At 49.3% G+C, this 229-nt stretch overlaps 1 protein-coding gene across 1 annotated transcript in view; it reads right to left on the bottom strand.

Annotated features, from left to right (window-relative positions):
• Nucleotides 1–229, bottom strand: part of LOC119591299 (methylcrotonoyl-CoA carboxylase subunit alpha, mitochondrial-like) — a gene marked incomplete at its 3' end in the record, with an annotated part of 7,810 nt that overhangs the window by 1,383 nt on the left and 6,198 nt on the right. The window contains 1 exon segment of the mRNA XM_037940027.1: nucleotides 10–160. Within this exon segment, the coding sequence (XP_037795955.1) occupies nucleotides 10–160 (151 nt within the window).

Genomic DNA, 229 nt, shown 5'->3' with positions numbered 1-229 from the left:
AACACTAACCAACTCCTCCACTGGTGATGCTGAAGGTGCGAGACAATGTATGATTAATCCTGGGCACAGCACCAGGACGGAAAGGTGAGGTTGGGTCCTGAGTTGCTGCTACAGCACGGATACCCTCCTGTTCCTCTTCGAGGATCAATGCTAATGCACCCTGAAAGTGACAAATTATTCTAAAATGTTTTATGGGCACGCACACAAAAAGGGTGGGAGAGGGAGAGGG

The sequence above is a fragment of the Penaeus monodon genome, chromosome 28, assembly GCF_015228065.2.
Source record: "Penaeus monodon isolate SGIC_2016 chromosome 28, NSTDA_Pmon_1, whole genome shotgun sequence".
Lineage (NCBI taxonomy): Eukaryota > Metazoa > Arthropoda > Malacostraca > Decapoda > Penaeidae > Penaeus > Penaeus monodon.
This window is presented reverse-complemented; position numbering and strand designations above follow the sequence as displayed.